Here is a 22,531-nt window from a genome sequence, read left to right on the forward strand (position 1 = left end):
AATTCAACAATGGTTAGACAGGAATGACAACTGTATATACTGACTATATTGAATTTTCTTTGAACAAATACATTTAGACAAAACATTGGCACAGCAACAGCATAAAGACGTCCATATTACAGCGATAATCTTAGTAAACTGTATGCATTGAACAACTATGAATAATAATTAATAATGCTAATAATGCACGCAAAATAAGCAACCACGATATTTATATCACGACTTAAAACGATAAACAGGAAGTCATCGGCAGGCAATGCAAAGGTTGGCTAAGCCGATGTTCAAAAACAGGAAGTTATCGGCACACAATGCAAAGCTTTGCAAAGAAAATTTCTGAAAACAGGAAGTCTACATTATATTTAATCTGTGTGATATAATATGCCCTTATTATCACAACTACATGGTATTCTAATAACAATGGAAGATTTGCACGATCACCACATCCAAAAGTACTTATATTGAAAGAAGAATATTTTGAACTATGTTGTGTAAAACAAAAAAAGAAATTACCCACAAACACTATAACAAAATCACAAGAATAGTTAAATCGCAACAAACGGAGGATACGCTTGCGAGAAGTTGTTGATGTTGGCCTACATGTGGATGGTTAAAATAAAACCTCACCATACCAGGGATCAGAATCCCGTTTCTGTGGCCAGAGTGGGGGCAAAATCAGGAAGACACAAGACAAGAGACAAAACCGAACCCCCTAAAGCAGGGGTCGGCAACCTTTTGCACTTAAAGAGCCATTTTAACCGATATTCCATAAAATAAAAATCACTGGGAGCCGCAAAACTATTTTCACAATAAAACGAAAACGACACTCTGTAACAAAACTGTCATCTGTCGCATTTATAAAAGCAGTTAATTCAGTAAGATTTAATTAATGTGATTACTATAATGTGCTCAGTGAGATAAAGACGCGAGTGTTCTTCTGTTTGTTTCTACTATAGCAATAAAATTAATAAGAGCCGCATCAGAAGGATGAAAGAGCCGCATGCGGCTCCGGAGCCGCAGGTTGCCGACCCCTGCCCTAAAGCCAAAAGTAGAATCTTTGCTCTGACTCCAGCCTTGGAAATTTAGAAGACTGCATTTTATCACCGAAGCTTTCTGGGCAGAAAAGTGATGTATCTGCAAAACAGTGATGGTGCTAGAGTTCGTATTTTTAAAAGGAATGGTCCGTTTTGCTCCAAAGGTATGCGTTACTCCAATTTCTTCTACTGTATTAGTTATGTATTTCGTTGTTTACTATCAAACGCTCTACTATATATTTGCTCATGATTTAGCAGACGTCCCGTTCACATCACTTCCGCATTCCGTCAGCTTTTTACCACATCTGTCAGTCTCTACCCGTCGTTTTGCTGTGACGTTAAAGGCACTACAGAAATGAAAGCTTGATTAATTTGCTATGATACTCAACTTGTCTAACGATCTAACGAATGCGCAAATATTCCGGAGCCAGCTTTACGAACATGCTATTGAGCACCATGAACACACAGTCAAGCTGGCAAACGATCATCTGTCGCGTGCCTGTGTCATCGACCAAAATTAGGCGACTTTCCAATCACAAAAGAACAATTTTATCTTGCCAGTTGCAAACTAGATGATATTTGTTTTCATAATGATCGAATTTAATTAATCTGTTCCGACCATAGATATGATATAAAAACAATGTTTATATTTATTGTATCTGTATTTTTATTACATTTATGGTTCCGACAGACAATTATAGTTTTTTATTGGAAACACATTTTGACTTACGACTGCTATGATTCTGTAAGATTATGCCATAAAAGGCTAACAACTATTTAGATTTTACGTTAGATTTCTATGATTATGTTCATATGATGTTGGTCTTTGGGCACCCCATTCGTCAAGGATTAGCCCATAGGAAAGGGAAAAAGGAATGCACGGATTACCCATTCGTATGGGCTAAAAAGAATATTTCCATCTCTTAAAATAATTGTTGTAAGGCTAATCGTGTTCGAATGAGGTAATCCATTTGGTCACGTCACATTGCTGGTAGCTGTGTAGAAAACAGACAGCATACGTGAATTTACAGTGACTTCATTTCATCTACAGTGTAATAAATAGTGTCATCCCGCATATAAGCTAGGGTGCTTGGCCTACATAGGCCTAAAACAATTGGCGGTAGTTGAAATACAGGACCCTGTATTGGCCTATAGCCTACCTAATGTCCTTTGTAATGAAATGACTTATGCCTACAGATTATATAGGTATATATAGTCTAGGCCTATATAGTCAAGGCCTATAGTACAGGCTACCAGTATTCCAGTACTGCACCGACACACTAAAATGTTTGCAAGAAGGCCTATAACTAACTTTGAAACACACTTCAGTAGAATATTAAATATTGCATCTATCATGATGATTGTCAGCTAGTGGTGGTAAGCATCCCGGACTGCTGAGTAATTGAGTTTGCAGCTTTTGTCCCCATCATTAAGTATGAACATTCACCGAAAGCTGTCAAGCCCAATATGCGACATTAACGTTTATGAAAAACAATATTGGGTGCTTCCGTGCCTAACTTTGCAATTTGGGTGACATCTATCTCACCGACTGCCAGTTACCCATTGTGGAATGCGTGGCAACTACACAATCAAGGTTTTTGAAGACTATGCTTGCTGCACCTGAATATTTCACATGTAGACACTACCTCTTGCAAACACAGGCCACAGTTTCTAGATTTTGCCAACCAAATTGCAAAGTGCACCCCACCCCACCCCTACTCATCCTCCACCTAGTCATTCTAGTTTCAGCCATCTTGCACTTCTAAGATCTCGTTGAAAGGTGCAATGATTTTCAGTGTGGTCAGATTCTAAATTCATAAAAAAACTACAACCGTACATGCCTAGTCGGTTACAGCTTACGCTATTTGTATTTTGCTAGTCTTCTTCAGCAGCCGGCGGCTCTTGAAATAAATACTTATTTCACTAGGTGCCAGTTGCCGAAGTAAGAAAATACAAATATGAAAAATGGCAGTTTGGCTAGTCTGTCACGTGGAAGGTTTGCTTCTCAGTATTTACGGTTCACAGTTGGGTAGTTGTGAATATAACATTGATTGCATGCATTGTAATTTTTCAACTTAACGGTTACAGCGTTAGACAGAATAATCAACTTTTTTGTTACAGAATCACAACCTTTATCTTTGCGCAGCGTGACTAGAGTTTAGTAACTGAACTTGTTTTTGTCTAAGTTTCAACTTTTTTATTTGAATTTTTTGTATTGTATTTCTCGAATTTGAAACTGTAGAGTGAATTTGAAATAGCTAACCACGAGCGGTAGCAAGCTGAGCCAGATGCTTTAACTGCTACATCTTTGAGCTGGCATTTTGTGCAGGAGCTAATTTATAAGTACTAACTGTTTGAAAATCAAGGTCTTCCACACATCATACAGACTTTTGTTACCGGCACAGGATTTCAAGGGCTAGATTAAACATCATGGGTCAGCAGGTTGAGCTCCTGTGAGTCTTGCATAGTTCATTCTCCAGGCCCTGTGTACCCAATTGTAATGAAATGAACCTTGTAAATATTTGCTGGTTACCGTAGTAGAAAGTGTGGTGTAAGACTTAACTTACCTTAAATTGCTTAAATTTAATTTAAAATGTTAGAATTCCATGTTACTTACTTCATAAGCAGATAAAATTTTACTCAATTTTTATTATATATTGTTGGTCTACATGAGCAGATCTTAACCAATGGGCTATTACTAACCTATGCAATCCTTTTATGAACAGAAATTATTTTCACGAAAAAGTTTTCTTGTTTATGAGTATATATTGTAGGCTACTGCCACTGGCTAAACAGACCCAAAAAGATGTGGATGACTCACATCTCACTGATTAGAACTTTCAAGTATTAAATATATTGCTGAGCTATGTATACCTTGTGTTTGTGACATATATCATATCAAATTGTCTGGGCAAGCAAGTCGCTGCAATGGTATGCAGGTATCATAAACAATAGACTACACTATGGTATGTACCTCCATGTTAATGCCTTGTTTATTCGTATCACCGGTAAGTTTGGTAATTTATACATACAGTACTTGAAAAACTCGCTAATATAGTTACATTAAATAATAATTATAATCTGCAACACTGTATTGTAAATTATGAATCATGACATAGGATCATAATTTTTTCTTAACTGAGATGGCTATTGAGACCAGGTATTCTCAACTTTTGTGCGATCATATGCAGTATATTTTATATATACATTTAAATGTATTCTTTTTAGCTTTATTTTCAGATATAGGCTTCCCAGCTGATTCAAATTACACTACAAAATCTAACTGAGTTAGTAGTGATCTAACTTTGAAATGAATATTGCACACTCTTACATAACCCCTCCCTCTTTGTAGGATTGAATTTATTGTTGTTATTGTTAGACAAAAATATCTATAGGACAAGAATTTGCCTGTATGTTTACTGCAAATGGAAACTTGACCTAGGTGTCAAGAAATGGGAAAATTAAAAGGAGTAAGTACGTTTACTATATTTTACTATGTTTTTTACGTTTTTTATCTAACGTCTGTTTAAATGGGATAGCTAATAAGATAGTAATTGGTTTCTTTTCATACCAATTTCAAGCGTTAATACCAAGAATTTGTTAATATAAATCAGGGTAGTCCTGTTATTTTTTCTGCATGGGGCAGCAATAATAGTGGTTAGAGTAATGAATATATTGATATATCTTTTCCATTGCATAGGGAATTACAAAAGCTAAGTTTCGATATTGGGTAAAAGAACCCAAAAAAAGAAAACGACCCGTTTCCCTCTTTGGCAAAACATTTGGTCCAGCGTTGAAACCCAATGCAAACAGTCACATAGTTACAAGAGGTTCTGTGGAAGGTGATCTAACTGCTACAAATCCTGAAATACCAAGCACTAATAATGTTAACAGTTCTTGTGGAGGTGAATGAAAGAAATAATATAAGGAGATTTACAATATATTTCACATTTTTATGCTATATTTTTTCTGAAAATAATCACTTAACATTCATATTGAATACTGCATTTTAATTTTCATGTTATCACAGAGTTGGAAGAAAATTTAAATTACAAAATCAGAAGAGAGAAGCTGTCTTCAGATTGGCGATTAGTTGAAGAAAAATCAAGTTTAAGTTGTCCATAACCCTCTATTCTCCTGAGCGACGCACTTGCTGTGTATGCTTTGAAGAAGTTGCCAACATAATTTGTTGTGGAGATTGTGGGCCAAATGTATATTACTGTCGTTAGTGCTGGGATAACTGTCATTCTTTTGTTTGGTATCATTTGCCAGACATATGGATGGTAATTAATAATTATATACAAATATCTTTATTTTTGTAAAGGTTATTCACAAAAAGACCACTCATTTATCTGGATATAAAAGGCCATTAATGTTTATTAATTTGTCTGTTGATAATTAATCAACAATAATTATTTCAAATGTATATATATAATAAGTTAAATACATTCGTCTACATAAAATAATTTATCATACCTTTAATTAATTATCACAAGAAAAAGTTGTCACTGGCAGAATATTAGAGGAAAAGAAACAGTAGCTTACATTTCTTTAAACTGGTCTAGACAACAATGTCATAGTTGCTTTTTGTGCAGTAGAATGTAAAAACTGTTTGCGTTAATACTGTAAACCAAATATCTTTGCAATTATTCCTACATTTTTACCGGAATGTATCGAATAATGTTGAACTTAGATCTCTGTTTACAATATTGTTGAAAACATTTTCACAGCTGAGAAATACAAAATGTGTCAAAAATGTATCTGAAGTATAAAAAGTAAAAGACAATGCTGGTGCCATATGTATGACACATTTTATTTCATGGCCTTCAAAAGATTCCCCTCCAACACATTTTTCAAAGCCCTTCCACTATACCACTACTACTTACTAATAACACTTTTTTAAATGCTCAAACATCTCCAGGTCTCTGCCAAATCAGTAATAGCAAGACTGGCAGCTGGAGAATGATGTTTGTGCTTGTTCTTTTTTTAGCTGTAAGTTGTTTCAAATCGCTCAATGTCATCAATTATCAATGATAGGCAGTTATTCAGACAAATCTGGAACAAAAAATTCTGTGCAACAAAATGAAGCATCCAGGCATGATGAAATTATAGAATTAAAGTGGTGAAGGAGATTTTAAGTTAAGCATATATTTAGGGAAAACGTGTTGCAGTTCTTCGTTAAAGTTTAGCTGCTTCTGCTCACAATGTATCACAGAAGACAGTTGGAGTAAGATAAGGTTGTAAATGAAATTTTGAGACAGCCTAAATATTTCAGTGTAGAAGCCATGTTACACGAAACCAAAAAAAATGTGTTGTTGTGGTATTTCACCACATAGGAAAACAAAATTAAGCGGTAAGCTTCTACCCATGTTAAAATCGTTGATTAAAATAGACTTAGTTTTTTTATAGAACTATTCCTGTATTTCTTGTGTATGTACCACTATCACTTAGTTAAAATATCCAAACATTCTCTTGCAATTTTAGTCAACATATTACTTGTAACACATTGTTAATGGTATTATTTACACTTTACAGGGTAACATGTTTTGCAAAATGGTCACTCCGGTACGACTTTTGAAGAGATTTGATGGTCATGAATGTCAGTCAGGTTACACTCGACACATTACAGTGGTTGATTACAAAGGTATAATTTTTTTTATTCCTTTACATTTATTATAAATCATCTCTGCCATTCTTTCATCCATTGTTTTCTTGTTCATTGGCAAAGTTTGCATTTTAGGTTTTGAAAATGTGGTTTCTGTACAATTTTGCTATTGTGAGAGTGAGCCTGAAACTCTGTTAAGATTAAATCTGTGGACCTGTTCGCCCAAAAAGCCTAAACTAGCAGTATCCATTGACCTATTGAAATACTTTCGAGCCTTGTGTCTCGAAAAACATCTTTCCACTGAAGGATTTTGCCATGCTCTTGAAAATAGAATTTTGCGAGTACCTGGATATACAGCAGGGGTTAGCACTTTTTAGTGTTTTGTATTTCTAAGAAAATCCGAAACAACTTGTGGATGTTTCTTGTTTTTTTTGTTTTAGGTAAAGTCTTTGTCAAGAGTTTTGCTACAAGAAGTGGTTGAGGCATATAGACACCATGTCTATAAGCTGCAACATCTGCATGGTTTGGTCTCTTCTGATGATATAGATACGGGTACCCTGTGTCCAGCATGTGAAGGGGTAAAGCTAAGAAGTGTGATTGAAAATTCCCAGGCCTCTGTGATCGAGTGTAAATGCTTGGCTTTAACTGCGTTTTGTTGGTAGAATCCTGAAGGTATGCGGACATATTGCTTAGATGCAAATTTTGGTTTGGTGAGAAGAATTTTGTCCGGGAGTAAAAGCTGTGATCCTCACCACAAACAATCTTTTTTTTTAAACCAAAACGAAGTCGACAGCTTTGTAGACACCTATGATGAAAACAAATATGGCTCGGCTGTAAGTTATTTCTTAACAGTATGTACCAAAATGCATTAAAAATATTAAATCAAGTACATAACTTCAACAATTGATTTCCAGTCATATTGTTATGGTCCTATTATACATTTCAAGGAATTTCATGCATATTTATAAGAATAAATTCTGCATACTTATGCATTAATTAGAATCATTATTTTTAGTCCAAAAATTGCAATGACTTTCAAGCAGGCAGCATCATTAGATCGAAATCTAAAAGCAGTAAACTGGCTATCAAAGGTGTATTTGGTGTTTGTTGTAAACATGAGTTTCCGACAATGTTTTTTGACTTAAAACATGGTGAAAGGTAAAGTGTACATTCTTGCTTTAGTTGTTTTGTGGAAGGTGTATTACTACGGTATATGTAGTATTTGTGTATTAGTATTTGTAAACAATGTTTTTAAAACTGATTCTGTTGCAGGCTAGCATATGCAGTTTTAGCTATTGAAAACCTTCTGGAAAGAAACGAAAATAAAATAAGAGTTTTCTATGACATAGCTTGCAAACTGAAAGGTCATCTTCAGGTATACCTTTAAGAATTTACACGTGATATTGTGTTAGTATGGCAATATTGATATACGTTTAAATTATAGGTATACAACCCATTTTTCGAAACATATTTTATTTGTAAGCAATCTACTCCTGGGTCATTGATTGCATGTCATTAGTGTTCTTAATGTTAGTGCATACTGCAGACGATGCTGTATGTGCAAGTTAGTTAATCATTTTTGCTTACATAAAATACTGCATTTATGTTTAAATAATAATTAAGATTTTGTGATTTTCTTTCTGGATTCCAATATGATTTCATTATTTAGGTCCGAAAAAACTTTGCAATTCTTAATAAAATAACATTTGCAGTACCTGTTTTTCATTCATATGGCCATATTTTCTCTTGTCAGGTAAACATGATATTTTATACCTATATATTGTACAACTGTTAGGTCAAAGTCTTTTAGTTTTATTACACTGAGCACAAGAAATTCACCGAAAATATTAAGGTCTAATTTTGAAAAACTTGTTGTCTGTATGACAAAATCTTTATATAAGGATGTATTCAAGTGTAATGAGATAATTATCTCTCAGTTTTTTTGTTCTGTTTAAAATTTAGAAACAATTCAACCCGAGGTTCCTGGATGGGTTTGGACTTACGGATGGTGAAACTGTGGAGCGATTATGGGCATACCTTCGTGGATTTAACAAAATCTCAAAAGAGATGAAACCGGAACATCGTACTGATTTGCTTACCGGTGGCTTGATTCATTATGGGCGCAAGATCAAAAAAAATTTGAGTAAGCCTTGTTTGTGATTTGGTCCAGATTGACTTAAGATATCTTCACACAATTAAATAAACTTGCATGATTTAGGTTTTCTTTTTCTTCAGCTTTCAAACATGCACTGAATAACTAAAATAAATATGACAAGCTTTAAGCTCTGTTTCAAAGGTTGTACATTGATGAACAAGCTGAAGAGAGCTAGCTGCAAAATGGAATTGGCCAAGAGTGAATTAGAAGCTATGGCAGCTTCTTACCCTGGTGGTATATATGATTATGTGTCTTTGTATATTTGTATTTGTATCATCTATTTGAATTATTATATTCCTTGTTATTTATTTTCAGAAATGAGAGTATAACATTATACAATAAACCTTACAGGAACATTAACACAACATCAATTAAAAGCAATAGCTCTGCAACCAGAGCCGTGTTCTTCTGCAGAAATGGCATCTTTTTCTTGGGTAGAAGAATACTCACTTAAACTTCAAGAATACTATTGGTTGAAGTGAGTTGACTAAATGTTTTCTGAATGATACATTTTTCAATACAATTTTATGGTGTATAAAATTCATGCTAGTTACTGTTTGTGGGTTGTATTGCAAAAGTGAAAATTGCGAAACTGTTGAACATACAAATTTAAGTACTGAATCCTTTAGGAATAGAATTTTGTATAATTGTATAGGAAACTATATAATTTTGTTAATTTGTAGAGAAGACGTTGAAGATTTGACAAAGGAAATAACGTCTGAAATACTTTTTGGAAAAGTTGACCAAATTGCTAAGTAAGCTGAAGGACATATCAATGTTAAATTGAGTTACTACAATAATTCCCCAGACATAAACGAATATTGTTACTTCCCACTGCTGCAACATCAGAAACCATTAGAAAAGCTTATAAAACAGTAACAACAGTGTATCCGCCAAAATTACTGTGATAAAGTTAAAACCCACACAATGATGGTGAAAATACAGTATATGGGAGTTCAATTGCCAAGAGTATTGTTTGCCAGGACATGATATATGCTTTCTTCATCGATGTATTGCATGTTCTTCTATTTTACATATTGTATGCGTTGTTTTGTAGACTTGACAGTCATCTTTCCAAAGTTGAAGTAGAAAACGGTATATTGATTCGTTGGGATGTAAAAGATGATATGATGCTTAAATATTTGTCAAGTGCTGTGAAGAAAAAAAGAGCAGAAATTTTGGAGAACATTTATAAATTAAATATCGAAAAATTTTTTTTATCTACTTTGATTCAAAAATACCCAGGTAATTTGTGCATGCACTATGCATGGGGTTACATTATCGATAAAGCTACTGTTCTGTTATTTTCAAGTTTGTACATGATGATTTTTCAGCTGGTCAAACAATTGTTCAACGACTAGTGCGAAGCATCAGGAAGGTTAACAACAACATTCGTCATCAGATTACTATGTATAATAAATACCAGAATGTTCCACAAAATGAAATGAAAAGCATAACTTTTGAAATGGTTGTCGGGTCTGGGCCAGTTCAAAACGTACCTGGTTTTATTGAAAAAAAAATCAAGGAACAACATTGCATTCGGGAAAGGTGCAAAGAAGAAATGTGTCATTTAAAAGAAGATATGACAAGTGTGATGAACTTCTATCAAAAGCAAATAAACATAGTGTCTAATCTTGTAGAAGGCTGTGAGGTTGTGGAACCATATGTGGTTACCCATCAGTTGCAAGCAGAGATCGAACTTCTTTCTTTCATAAATGACATTAAGGGCACAGTACCTTTTCAAGCAAATACACCTCTGCTCAATGAGAAGCTAGGCACTTACGATATGGCAAAATTGGACCCAATGGAGAAAGAAGATGATGAAAGTGAATCACCAATAAATTTATCTGAGCTTCAACACATTTTAACTGAATTTGGCTCGGAAAGCGAAGGTTCAGATAACGAAGATGAAGCTTAAACTAATTAGTTTTAACCCGTGTCCTTGAGTCAGTTATGCCACAAAATTACGTTTAACTGCATTTGTTTCCATTTTTTTGTACGCATTTCAGTTATTAAACGTTCATTACATATATATGCTTGCCATATGTTTGTTTTGCCTCAGAAACGTTTCCTAGGCAGTAGGCAGTCTATCAAATATTTCGCCTTTAATCGTCGGAAAGGAAGAGTACGATGATTGCAAAAAGGAGCAATGCACGTCGACCTAAAACGTGGAAAGACCTTGACCCTTTGTGGTGCTATAACGGTGAAAGGTTAACGACGGCTACCCAACACACCAAGCGTTTCACGGTGATACTGTACCAAATAAGATTTTAGGAAACTTACAGAACGTGCTCGTTGTTGATAGGCACATGGACGGTTAAAACAGAACTCGGTTATAAGAAACAGCATTTTAGGGATTAAGACCCCGCTTCTGTTGCCAGAACACATCAAACCCTCAGAATTCAAGCATTCTCCAATTTCGATGAAACTGTCCAGTAAATGAGCATGCAAAATTTAGTACACTCTGTATTTTGTCACTCTTTCGCTGTAAGCTTACTTGTTTAACTTTCAATTATAAACGTGCGTGGGATCAACAAACTTCTTATTAGTCTATACTTTTGCTGGCCAAAGCAACAATGTTATCGGTATAACTTTTTTTAGTTAAATACAGGCTAAAGCTTATAATAATTGGCGTTGATTTCTTTAATGAATGAAAAATGCACAGTTGTTCTTAAAACAGTCCGCACAAAAAATGAATTTCTTTTTTAAATTGTTGCGATTAACCATGCCTAATTTGTTTATTCAATATTTCAATGCTGTTTTATTCTCTTAGAGCTACAATCATGGAAAATTTTCATTTCCGTGTCAAAATCTTCACCTAGTAAATAACAAAAAAAGTAGTATTTGTCGTCGTGTGATCCAGTTGTTATTCAGCCCATCAAGCTGGATGGAAAAGAGTGGAAGCACAGGAGGTTGGATGCCGGCAACTTGCTGACCGCAAGGAAGAGAAGGTTTTCCAATGATGTGGGACCCAGACATCCAGTACGTTAAACACCGTAGTATGCAAAATACCGTTTATGACAATGTGTACTTGGTGGTTGTGTGATGCGACACCAGACACAAGTGCAGTAAGCTACTCAGCGATGGAATAAAGTAAAACCATCGCTTTTTTACGGAGAGTAGCAGCCTAGTGCCCGAGCAAAAGTTATCATTTGTCTTTTCAAGGCGATCCGGGATATTCGTTTCTTGCGTAGTGACTCAAGTTGTCGACAAAACGTGAGCCAACTGTTCGAGTTCGACAAAACGTGAGCGAACTGTTATTCCGACTTATTTGGGAACTGGACAGAAGAGCGCGTAGATGTTTAAGAAGGAGTGCCATCGATCCTTGTGGGATCCCGTCTTTAAGGCGTCATAGCTTGTTTCGCTTATTGTGACCTGGGGTGAAGATACTTCTCCGTTTGTAAACTAGCTCCATGGTTATACGGATTATGTACCTGTTTTGTCTGGGAGTAGACGCAGCGGCTTGCAGGCAAAGCTTCGGTGCCATACTGTATCATAGGCAGCTGTAAGTTTATGAAGTACAGCACCAGCCTTTTTGTTAATCCCGAAGCTTTTCGCGATGTTCTGGGTCATAAGGGTGACCTGGAATTCAGCCAGGGGAGAAGTTGTCGATTATGGGTTCGACGCAGGGGTAGACCAAGCGTTTGCGGACTTTCAAGAGGACACACAAAAGAGATAGGGGCAACAACTCTTCGGGCCCTAAATCACGATGATAAAAGCTCTTGAAATTTTGTGACCCAGAACCTTGCTTGGCTTTGTTTGATGGAGCACAGCAGCGAAGTCATTTTGAGAGAAATGGCCAGAGATGTTTTCGCCATCAGGGGTTTCTAACCTCTAAAGGTCAGACACTTCTTTTCCAACAAGTTTGGTCCCTCTTTTCGTGTATTCCGTATTCATTCAGTTGTGTGGCGAATGTGTTGGATGAGAAAAAGCGCGGGCGTATTGAGTAAGCTGACCGGCCAGCGAAATTGTTCAAGACACTGTGAGCAGTATTGATAGTATTGAGTTTATAGATCTGTCCACAGCGCTAGCTTCTTGGGATTGGGTCTCTGCAAGACCGAAGGGGCTGCTTTACTAGAAGCGGTAGATCTACAGCGTCAAGAGAAAAGAACGGTGGTAAAGGACGTGATGTGGTGTGTCACTAAGTTTTAAAGTTGTAATTGCTGAAGCGATGCAATAAATAATAACAATAGGTTGTAAGTCTTGCCAAGGTTTCTCTTTTGATATTTTATCAAAATACAGATTTAATAAAAAAAAACTAACCATTTGAGAAAATTTTCTTTTCGTTAAACTTATTCATAATTTTAATAGTTGGCAAAACCGGCAAAAAGATCTAAAAATGCGTTTTATTGATCTTGTTTTACCATGTGAACCAGAAAGAGGATCAAAATGTCATACAACAAAAAGGTTATAGGCTACTTTTATAAACGCATGTTGAGTGTTAATAAGCATTTCAAATTCCGACATGATATTGTTGGAGATATTTATGACAGACTTGAATTTGATAGCCTTGTAGCGATTGAGCTCGCCTACCTCTTCAATAATATCATGTCATAATATCATACGATAGAAGAGATTATTACGATGAAATGTGTTCGACCCACACGTCAATAACAGATAAGAGCTTTCAACTTATATTGCATAGAATTTTCATTGTTAGGTTGCGTCCTTTTTAAAGTGGTTAATTTAACCTTCCTAAAAAGGTGTGAGTAACATTTTGAAGTTAACATCACGATCTTCTGTTTTTAATGTGGCCACATCAAAATTAGCATGCGACCAACTTATCAAAGAAACCTCTTATCATGTTATGTCCATTTGTATTCGTCACGTCATTGACTTTTAACGTAATCGCAAGTGTGACTCGTTTAGGCTACATATCAAAGTTTTGCACATATTGCAACTACTTTTTAGTGAAAGTGTCACGAAAAGTGATATTGAACCCCCATATTACTATGGAATTTTGTTAAATTAAGTTACACGTTAATGTTAAATTAAGCCTTAATAGAAAATCAATGTACCAAAATACAGCAGTGAGTCATTATCACTAAAAATGCTTTGATTCAGCACAGTATATTTTCCGAAAGCGCAGTCAAAAAGTGAAAAGCAAAATTACGAAAATATTGAAGACGGTGAAATAAGTAAAAAAACAACAAACAATTTTAACGAATGTTAACTTTATACAATGACGAAAATGCGGACATAAATAAAGGATGAGGTGCTAAAATGGAATGAATGATCGCAGCTTACGTTAATAATAAAAGACTGTAAAAGAGGCACACTACAAATCTAACTGCACAAATAAGGAAAATTAACGAAAAGTAACTATCCGCTCACCAATACGTGTGTGATATAATTATATACTGTACAGTATATTAGCACAATAGGTTGGTCAGAAGAAATCATTGCACCGTTGTACGGCAATGTAAAAATAACAAACATTACGAAAACGAAACTGGCAAATTATGTACCGTATTTTACGGACCATAAGGCGCACCGGGCTATACGGCGCATTGTCAATAAATTGCTTTGATTAGTTTTTTGTTCATACATAAGGCGTATCGGACTATAAGGGCATATGGCTATAAGGCGCATGTGTTACCGTATAAAGCTCATTAAAATACGTTGTGAGCATGCGCATACGCATTATGATCCATACATTAGGCGCACCGGCTTATAAGGCGCACGATCAATCTATGAGGAGAAAAAAGGATTTAAAGTGCGCCTTATGGTCCGTAAAATACGGTAATTTTTACTCGTTATACATATAACACTGAACAAATTACCAATCTACTGTTCTATGTGTTGGTTCAATAAAGTGCAAATGTTCCTCATTTTCACATTCTTCCGTTGTCACCAAAAGAACTAAATTTTTTTCTGCCAGCTCCAAATTGCTATAAAGAGCAACAAGTATAACAGAAAGCGCACAGCGTAAAATTTGTAATGTAATCCTTTTATGCATGCAAAGATTACAGAAATCCCATCACTTACCCCCTTTTCATAATTATAATATTTTCTTGCTCATCTATAATTTTCTGGCAATCGACTGGACCATAACTGCCGGGATTTCGAAAGGGGATTCCACAAGGCATTCCAGTGATGCTGAACTCGTTAATTTTAGCATACAGCATACGTCCATTGGATTTGTGCATTGTCTCACCTGTAAAGCACCAGAGCAAAGATACCAAGGCATGCACAAACACAACTTAATATAATTAAGATGAAACAATTAGCATCAATTCTATTGTATTACATTCTATTGCTTGGAAAAATACGCAACACTAATAATAAACGTTTTTATTTCACACCGTTAGGCTAAAGAAAGACAATTTGTTGGCATAAAAAGACTTACAATATTTCTTATTAAAAAATTTTCGAACTTTCATTTGCAATTCGGTGTTTTTTTGTCTTCAAGTACTGCAAGCTGTATACAAATATATACCATACGTTACTTCTAATGAAAATTTTTTCATACTTTATGATTAACATGCTTAATAATGACACTAATATCATTCAGGTTCATATACAAAAAAAATCTTCAATGAGTTAAAGTTAAAAAATAAGTGCTATAACAGTTCCTTTTAATATATGCTTGCAGTAAATGTAACTGTAGTTAATCATGTTCTTGCAAATGTTTAGAAATATCACAGTAAATTACATAAAATTACCTTTTCCGCAATGTAATATCTCAATAAAGCCACTTTGAACACTTGGCTCCAAGAAATATGGCCTTACATCCCTGCTTCCAAATGCATTGAATGTATCGTTAACAAATGCCATTCCACCAACGGCCACACCAATTTCTTCAAGTTTACCACACTAAAACAGGATCAAGTTACCTTTGTTTCGTGTACAGCACGGTTACACCATAGTATAATATGAACAGCAACATACAGCTTGAATTATTTGAGCAATGGCATTTTGTCTAAGTTTGGTTTTCATGTTTCCATCCATTTCATTTGGTGGCATGGAACTTTCAGAATTGAAGGTCTTTGCTTTCTCTTTCCAAACTTGTTTCGTTTGCTTCGGAAGTTCTCTCCACCTGCTACCGCAGAGTTTGAAATCTTGAAAAACAGCAATTAAAAATTAGTACAAAACATTTGAAAGCTTTATAAAAAAATGAACATAAATTGAAAGTAAGAAACACTGAAAATAGGCAAGACCTTACTTCATGCAAAACACTTTGATAACTTGTCTAAACTAGTACTTTCATTGTTCAGCTGTTAACATAGTGAAACCTTCATTTATGTAAATTTGCAAGTTGAGTAGAAGCTTACACCTCTTAAGATTTAACAGCGTCAATCAATGTTAACATCTTCAGTATCTAATTCTAAGGCTTTCTAATAACCAACATAACAGTAAACACATTTTTGGAAGTTCATTACACACGTATCATGTGAGGTCACAAATAGCATGCACTTCAAGTCATGCATCATTCATTATGTATCATGCTCTTCACTAATCCAACTAACACTGTGACACAAGTTTCACAATCAAACCGAGAAAAAAAAATTACTACATGCAAATTTAGTAATGAACACAGTAAGCATGAAATCAATGAATGCAATTTATCAGGTGAAAAACAATGAAAATTATTTTGAGTGAGAACTACATTTGTGCATTTAACGACATAATGCTAATGACTCAATGAAGCAAGCGATCAATTAAGCAAACCAACCAGAATATCAGACCTTGTACATATCTTAAATGAAACACATGTGATGCTGTCTAGAAGCTTCTCCCTTGAAAATTTGGGAAAAAATCATGCAACTGTATTAAAAATAACAATATTCTGTTTCTTAATGGAAGAACAAAATAGATTGTAGCCTGTGAATCTTCGTTTTCGAAAAGGTTTAACTTTTTGAACCCTTGGCCTTATTGATGCATTGTAATTGTAAATCCAACGCTAAAACACAGCAGTTGTCAAAACGCTAGTAAACAAGCGGCAAAAGTATTTAGTAGTGGCAGTTTAACATACCATCATACAAGAGATCTGAGAAAGGGACAAACTTTAATCATTTTGTAAGATCATGCAATAAACATGCAATAACTACTTTAAGTTGGAGAGTTGTCCCGGACAAGGAACGGAGCCTTTGATTATAAATCGTGTCTGGTTTACGCTTTTTTCTCAGCCAACAAGATTATTTTGGCGAAGACAACTGTTGCAATCTTTGAACTTAAAGTACGTAATGGCATCTTTCAACCAGAGTTCTATCATAATAGCCTACTTCAAGCGGAAATTACAGCATAGAGTTACAGTAATGAACTGTAACTTGTTTGTAAAGCAGGGAGTGCAGTTCTACAGCTTGCGGTAATACTGAAAGAGCTGATAACTACAGCAAGTATGAATTATGGCAAATAAAACTTTAATCTACGATGAATCACCTTGATTTGGTTTTTACTTAAACCAGTATTAATGGTTGCTTCATTGAGGTGCTCTGACTTTGCAGTTCTCATACCTTTTGTTTCCCACAAAGATATAAGCATATCCCGCTGGCTTTGTGAAATGTCCTTACTGAACAATGCAAATCAAATTATTAATAAGTGAGACACAAAAATATTTTTTTTAAATTGAAAACACAGGTTGTCTGTATCTACACGAAATATCTTACGTCCATCTGGACGGCAATTTAGAATAGCGTTTTATTAACACTTTTAGTGACTTATATGCAAATGAACAGAGTGACATGAAATAAATGCCATACTAACAATTACTTATTTATGACCAAAGATCGAATTAAATATACAACAGATATATACATATAAGTTAGCTATTATACATGAAGAACTAACCGAGTTCTTCTAGTGCTTGCCATGTTACTCAGAAAAGAGCAAATAGTACGACAAAATTTTAACAATTTTACAAAAATTAAAACATGCAATAAACTAAACTGTTTGGATAAAAATTAGTTTTGTAAGAAGTAATCACCACTCAATATGAATTAAGAATAGAACATACACACATAAAGATAGTCATCCTAATAAATAATATAACTTAGGGCACATGTTGCAATAAAAGCAAACGCTCAACACTAAAGTCTTACAGATGTCAAAAATTTACTGTGCACAGATATGATTTTCTTGGTGCTTGGTAATCAACAGTAAGCGCATGTTTCAACTTCAACTCCTTTTCAAATCATAAAGGCTTCAAAGATCATCAAGAAGTTTGGCCAACCCTTTTATGTATATGGTACACATAAGTCTTTTCCTACAGCACTATAGTATTACAATATCACAATGTTCTTTTGGCTAATAGCTTATATGCACATACTTTGATGTGAATTAAACACTTAATCTGTGAGGTCATTGTCTGTCTCAGCACAACCAAGTTATGGGCATTGATGCTATAAAAATGTAAAAATATAAGCGATAGTAGCTGTGACATGAAATGACAAATGTTCCAAATCAATTTACTTGATATTTGTTTGTAATAAGCGATTGTTTTTCGGAGTAAATAGCCATTTATCTGCACAACTTCTTTGACCAGCTTTTTGTTTAAATAGGCCATTCTTGAATGCAGTTGAGAATAAATTGCCAGCATTACTGTTCAAAGTGGATGGCTTTTAAGAGGTGGCAAGTTGTATTTAATCGGGGCTTTTATCAAGCAATAAGCATGGATGTTTTAACAAAAATCCATTATATCATATATATTGTAGTAACCGGTGCCCTTCAAAAACTTTGCTAATCGTAACTTTCTTAATTGAAATGTTTGGTCTGAAAAGCATACAAAGTAGGTGGCTTCAGGAAGAAATTGAGTTTTATTTTGAAAACAGTACACCAAAATGAAGTGCTGTTTTCAATCCTCGCAGAAAAGCAATCGTTTAGACAACAACAACCTTTTATTTGTGGTAATTTTGATGGCAGCCACTTGAGATGGTTGCTTTCGCATGGACTAAGATTCAAATCAAGAGCACTAGAGCTAAAGTACACATTTCAGTAATAACTCTAAACATTCTCTTGGAAAGGTAGAACAAATCTTACTGACACTTTTTAGTCGGAGGTAGTGGTATATTTTGAAATAATTTGAAGAATATGTAAAACAGATAATAAAAAAGTCAAGACAGGCTTCAGAATTTCATGGTCCCAAACTAGGGTAAAGTTGGTACAACAACAACAACAAAGGTCAGTAAAGGGGTACACATGAAAAAACGTTTCCAAATTAAACAACTTCATGCATTATGTATTTACTTCCAAGTGAAGTTTCTCCCAAAATAGCCAAGTTTCAGTCATTCACAATGTGCATCAAACAGAAGATTTCAGCTGGCAAACAATGTTTGGTGGTGGATAATGTTGCATTCCAAACAAATTAAAAAATTTAAATAGTTTTAATTTAAGAATTTAAAATACGAAATCAAATCAAAATATTTTACTGTTGACAATAATTATTACCATCAAAAAAACTCTGCATAATCTAACAAAACCTTCTTTTGTCTTAAGTTAAAAAGCAATGAAGCACATTCAAAAGTAATCAATTTCGCTAAGCGCAGCATCTTACATCGATCAGCAGAAAAATTCTCGGACAGCAGTTTTTGCCACAGCGTGTGCTCTGACTTACTCTGACTGCTGGTTGGTCACTATGTTTTGTTGTCTCTCTTTAAATTATTTTCTCCTAATCTCACTTGATGCCACTACTAACAGCATGATCTGCATATCAACAAGCACTTCCCAGATGTCTGCGTTGATGCCTGTCCTTTTTGGGTACGTTTGAAAACATCCCTGATGTGTAGTGCGGTACGAACTACATAGTATCGCTTAGTGGCTTGTTTACCATAGGTCTTGAAGTATATCAGCATTCTTGCTGTGACTCACATGACTGAGTAAGCGCAAACAATGTCAACAGAGCAAGTTATGTATGCTGAGCGAGTCCCCAGCAGATATGGACCTTGCCTCATGACACATGACTGTGATAATGACGGCATCTTTGCCAATAGACTAATTGTTCTTAATGAATCGAGATAAATAATTATAATTAATTACCCATCACAGTTGAGCCAAGTGGTGAGTGAACTTAAATAACGACCCACCAAGAGATCGGGTACTCGGCCAAAAATTGGGAAACAGTGAGCTGACCCTTGGCCAATGCATATATCCAAAATTGGAGAATAAAGCTAACAATGAGTGTTAGCATCCATTTACCCTAACACCAAGGTAGAAACAAGTGAGCTTAAACCTAACATCAACAGCTCACCTTGTGACACCTTGCAGAAAATTTAAATCTTTGGTAAAAAAATGACTAATGGGCATTGGGCACCAAATCTACACTGTTATAGTAAACAGCATCCTGTGACTGGATGTAGACCTATAGAACCCCACAGCATGACAATTTTTCTGTTTTTGTGAGCATTGAACCTGCTGGGCTTCAGTGCGATAGAGTCACTCCTTACCTTGCACATTATGAAGCGGAGCCACTCTGATTGCTCCTCCCGAAACTATTTGCCTCAGCAAAAAAGCAAGCCGGATAAATAAAATCAAGATACCCATTGCTCACTGGCTCTACACTGCTAAGGATGGCGTGGGGGAACTTAATTGCCTGCTATCTGGAGATGGTTGTTTCTGCTCAACCCTGTAAAAATAGGGAATGGCAAACATTGTAACTTGTGAACGTAGCACTAAGAAGATTGCAAAATAAAGATTACAACATATCCAGCTATTGTATCCCTACGTTCCCCATGGAATACATAGTCATCAATTTTTGGATGCATTACCCAGTAGTTACTTGACTCAAGCTCAAACATCTAGTTTGTGTTGCCAAATAACATCTTGCTCAGAGGAAGCAGGCTGATGGTAAAACAGGGATATTTTTACACAAGACATTTATTTTCTAGAGGCCGTTTATTATCACTTTTAATTTGTAATAATCTGCAAACTCATGAATGCATATAATCGACTAATAGCACTCTTTGAGAACGATTGAAACCTTCGTTTGTCGAAAGTCAAGACAAATTAAATGATTGCCTTTTGCTTATGATCTGCATATCAGATGGATTTCCTTTTTGGAATACTACAATGTTAAGTTGCTCTTTCACTCCACTCAGGATTTCGAAGTTCTCTGACAATCACACAAGATCACTGTACTCTGCAAGCTCGTTATGTAAGAAAGCAGCAATGTTGAGTAGTAGCCAGCTTTGTAGCCGAATGGTTAGAGCTGGCAATTAGGCAGTGTTCACTACCCAATAGCACTACCATTGTTATGCCCTTGGGGTATTACCAATGCTTGCTCCAGTTCAGTGCTTCTGATAAACATACCTAAATTCAAGCAATAAAAAACATATGTGTATCATTCCGAACTTGCTTAAGAGCTAGCCAGATAAGTGGGGCTGGAGCAATTAAAGATTACCACAAAGGTTAATGGAAGCGAACTAAATTGACATATGAAGTTATACTTCTATCCTAGCCGCCAAATAAAGAAAATCATGTTGATTGCTGTGAAACGCTTTGACCTTATGCCACAGCAGTGGTATGCCACGTGTATATAATTGATGCAATCACACCAGCTTGAAGGCAAAACTATTTCAACCTGATGCTGAATAAAAGCACCATGCAATTACCACAATTCAATTTAATACATTGCATGAGCACTGCAAACCCGAAAAAGTGACTTTTGGCTACTAGAGTACCGGTCTATCGTTGGCTGGATTGCCAGTTCAAACACCATTGTGCATTGCACTGTGCAACAATTAAGCAGTCTTTAGAACTTGCTTGGATTCTACATTCAGTAAGTAAGCATACAGCTATTCCAGTGCCTAGAAGCCCGAGGTAGATAACCTATATCTTGTCTACGAAACAGGACCAATTAAGCAGCGTTAATGCCAGACACACCAAACGCATGAAAGAACTGAAATCGAAAACTAGGCTATTTTGTTCATTTCAGCCTTTTCAGATTTTTAGTGAGATCCGTTTATAGTTTGTGCAAGGCATTCCAACGTGCATCAATCACTATACAAACCTTATCCATACATACCGGTATAGATCTCAGTAGTCTACAACAGTAGCCTAAGCCATCAAATCGTACCGTACGATGACCAGCCACAGCAGTTCGACTGGATTACTTATTCGACCTATCGCTCGGTTGGATTACTCATACCAACACGATTAGCCTTACAACAATTATTTTAAGAGATGGAAATATTCTTTTTAGCCCATACGAATGGGTAATCCGTGCATTCCTTTTTCCCTTTCCTATGGGCTAATCCTTGACGAAGCGGGTGCTTTGGGGAACCACCTGTACTAAAGCATAGTTTTAAAATTGAATTTAGGCCAAGCCTAATATTCATTCATTCGTTGTCTTTTTCGTGTTAAATGTGGAGGACGAAAAATTGTGCAGACACAGATGGTCGCAAACATATTAGCAGTTGATGACAACAATTTCCACAAGTTAGACAGGCAAATGTGACAAGGGCTCGAGAGCGAAAACGTGCATCAAGGACCAATAAGAGAATGTAAAAGAGTTATTAGCGTCAGCACGGCCACCACGGCCACCCAAATTATGAAAAAACATATTTTAAACACATTTAATATCAAACAACGGTAATTTTATCATTGGCTCATTACTTATCACCTTGAAAAAAAGACGGGGTCTAGCTAACAAGTGCACAATCAGATCACGTCACAAATTGAGGTTTTAGTATACAAAGGCATCCTGTGATTGTGCGGCCACATTTTTGGCCACCTGGCAAGGTGCACAGTAATAGAATCCAAAATATGTGATATCTGTCAAATTTGCATCATTCTTTGGTAATGTTC

At 35.5% G+C, this 22,531-nt stretch overlaps 2 protein-coding genes across 9 annotated transcripts; one reads left to right on the forward strand and one right to left on the reverse strand.

The window, feature by feature from the left end:
• The first annotated feature begins 1,892 nt into the window (after positions 1–1,892).
• On the forward strand, positions 1,893–10,823 carry LOC143464660 (uncharacterized). Of its 2 annotated transcripts, XM_076962568.1 has the most exons (16): positions 1,894–4,501; positions 4,732–4,936; positions 5,062–5,314; positions 6,567–6,675; positions 6,772–6,998; positions 7,077–7,214; positions 7,299–7,469; positions 7,652–7,794; positions 7,909–8,011; positions 8,306–8,389; positions 8,599–8,779; positions 8,933–9,025; positions 9,143–9,269; positions 9,475–9,546; positions 9,849–10,036; positions 10,126–10,823. In XM_076962568.1, exons 3-16 carry the CDS (start codon positions 5,312–5,314, stop codon positions 10,707–10,709), a joined length of 2,223 nt encoding a protein of 740 aa, XP_076818683.1. In that variant the 5' UTR covers positions 1,894–4,501; positions 4,732–4,936; positions 5,062–5,311; the 3' UTR covers positions 10,710–10,823. The 2 variants fall into 2 exon arrangements, with proteins under 2 accessions (XP_076818684.1, XP_076818683.1); XM_076962569.1 differs by lacking the exon at positions 9,475–9,546 and having other exon boundaries at positions 1,893–4,501.
• Positions 10,824–13,845: 3,022 nt separating this feature from the next.
• On the reverse strand, positions 13,846–22,001 carry LOC143464663 (uncharacterized). 7 transcript variants are annotated; one of them, XM_076962578.1, is made up of 7 exons: positions 17,582–21,995; positions 17,174–17,303; positions 15,683–15,852; positions 15,457–15,607; positions 15,141–15,212; positions 14,780–14,948; positions 13,846–14,682 (listed from the first exon to the last, which is right to left on the reverse strand). In XM_076962578.1, the coding sequence occupies exons 1-3, from the start codon at positions 17,602–17,604 to the stop codon at positions 15,727–15,729; spliced, it is 279 nt and encodes a 92-aa protein (XP_076818693.1). In that variant the 5' UTR covers positions 17,605–21,995; the 3' UTR covers positions 13,846–14,682; positions 14,780–14,948; positions 15,141–15,212; positions 15,457–15,607; positions 15,683–15,726. The 7 variants fall into 7 exon arrangements, with proteins under 7 accessions (XP_076818693.1, XP_076818690.1, XP_076818688.1 ...); XM_076962575.1 differs by having other exon boundaries at positions 21,750–21,977; XM_076962573.1 differs by having other exon boundaries at positions 20,173–21,977.
• Between the last annotated feature and the right edge of the window lie 530 nt (positions 22,002–22,531).

This window comes from Clavelina lepadiformis, chromosome 7 (genome assembly GCF_947623445.1).
Source record: "Clavelina lepadiformis chromosome 7, kaClaLepa1.1, whole genome shotgun sequence".
Taxonomy (NCBI): Eukaryota; Metazoa; Chordata; class Ascidiacea; order Aplousobranchia; family Clavelinidae; genus Clavelina; species Clavelina lepadiformis.